Consider the following 1,058-nt stretch of genomic DNA (forward strand, 5'->3'; position numbering starts at 1 on the left):
GGGGGTGATGGGGTTTGGGAGGGGCCAGGCCGAGCCGTGGCTGATGGTGGGTGATGGGGTTTTGGAGGGGCCAGGCCAAGCCGTGGCTGATGGGGGGTGATGGGGTTTTGGAGGGGCCAGGTTGGGCCATGGCTGATGGGGTTTGGGAGGGAACACAAGGACCATGGCTGCCATCCCTTTGCTCTCACCCTCTCGTCTAGTTCCCAGCGCCCCGGAGATCGACATGGCCGAGTCACTGGTGGCCGATAACTGCGTGACGCTGGTCTGGAGGATGCCCGACGAGGACAGCAAGATCGACCACTACGTCCTGGAGTACCGCAAGACCAACTTCGAGGGGCCCCCGCGGGTGAAGGAGGACCAGCCCTGGATGGTGATCGAGGGCATCAAGCAGACCGAGTACACCCTAACTGGTGAGGGGAATGGGGGCGCCTACTCACTGCAACCCCAAAGGGGGTGTTTACAGAGAATGGGATAAGAGCACTGGCTGTGGGGGGAGCTCTGGCTACTCCCATACCAGCCTGTCCCAGCAGGGGGTGCTGTAGGGAGCGGGGCAGGAGCACTGGATGTGGGGCCAGTTCCTGGCTACTCCAATCCCGGCCTCACCCAGCAGGAGGCGCTGTAGGGAGGGGGGCAGGAGCAGGGGCACCGGCTGGGGGGAGATCCCAGCGACTCCGGTTCTAGCCTGTCCTAGTAGGAAGTGCTGGAGGGTGCCGGGCGGAGGGCTGGCTGTGGGGGGCCCTGCTGAGCGCTGGCATGGGCCCCCTGCTCCCGTCTAACCCTGGCGACTCCCCTCAGGCCTCAAGTTCGACATGAAGTACATGAATTTCCGCGTCAAGGCCTGTAACAAGGCTGTGGCGGGCGAGTTCTCCGAGCCGGTCACCTTGGAAACCAGAGGTGCGTTGTGGGGGGAAGGCAGGGGCACGGAATTAGGGGGTACAGCCTGCATCAGTGACACCCCCTGCCACTCCCATCCCACTCTCCTGGGCGGAGGCGGACCCCACTGGACACCCGCCAACACCCCCACACCTGCCTGCGAGTGACACCCATGTGGCTGGGGG

General features: G+C 64.7%; 1 protein-coding gene across 1 annotated transcript; it reads left to right on the forward strand.

The window, feature by feature from the left end:
* Positions 1-163: 163 nt before the first annotated feature.
* On the forward strand, positions 164-894 carry LOC113405470 (fibronectin type III and SPRY domain-containing protein 1-like; the record flags this gene model as incomplete). The annotated part of the gene is made up of 2 exons (XM_026646685.2): positions 164-410; positions 796-894. Coding segments are annotated over exons 1-2 (346 nt in total), but the record flags the coding sequence as incomplete, so codon positions are not given.
* Positions 895-1,058: the final 164 nt, after the last annotated feature.

This window comes from Terrapene carolina, unplaced genomic scaffold, assembly GCF_002925995.2.
Source record: "Terrapene carolina triunguis isolate 2854851 unplaced genomic scaffold, T_m_triunguis-2.0 Scaffold38578, whole genome shotgun sequence".
Classification (NCBI taxonomy): domain Eukaryota; kingdom Metazoa; phylum Chordata; order Testudines; family Emydidae; genus Terrapene; species Terrapene triunguis.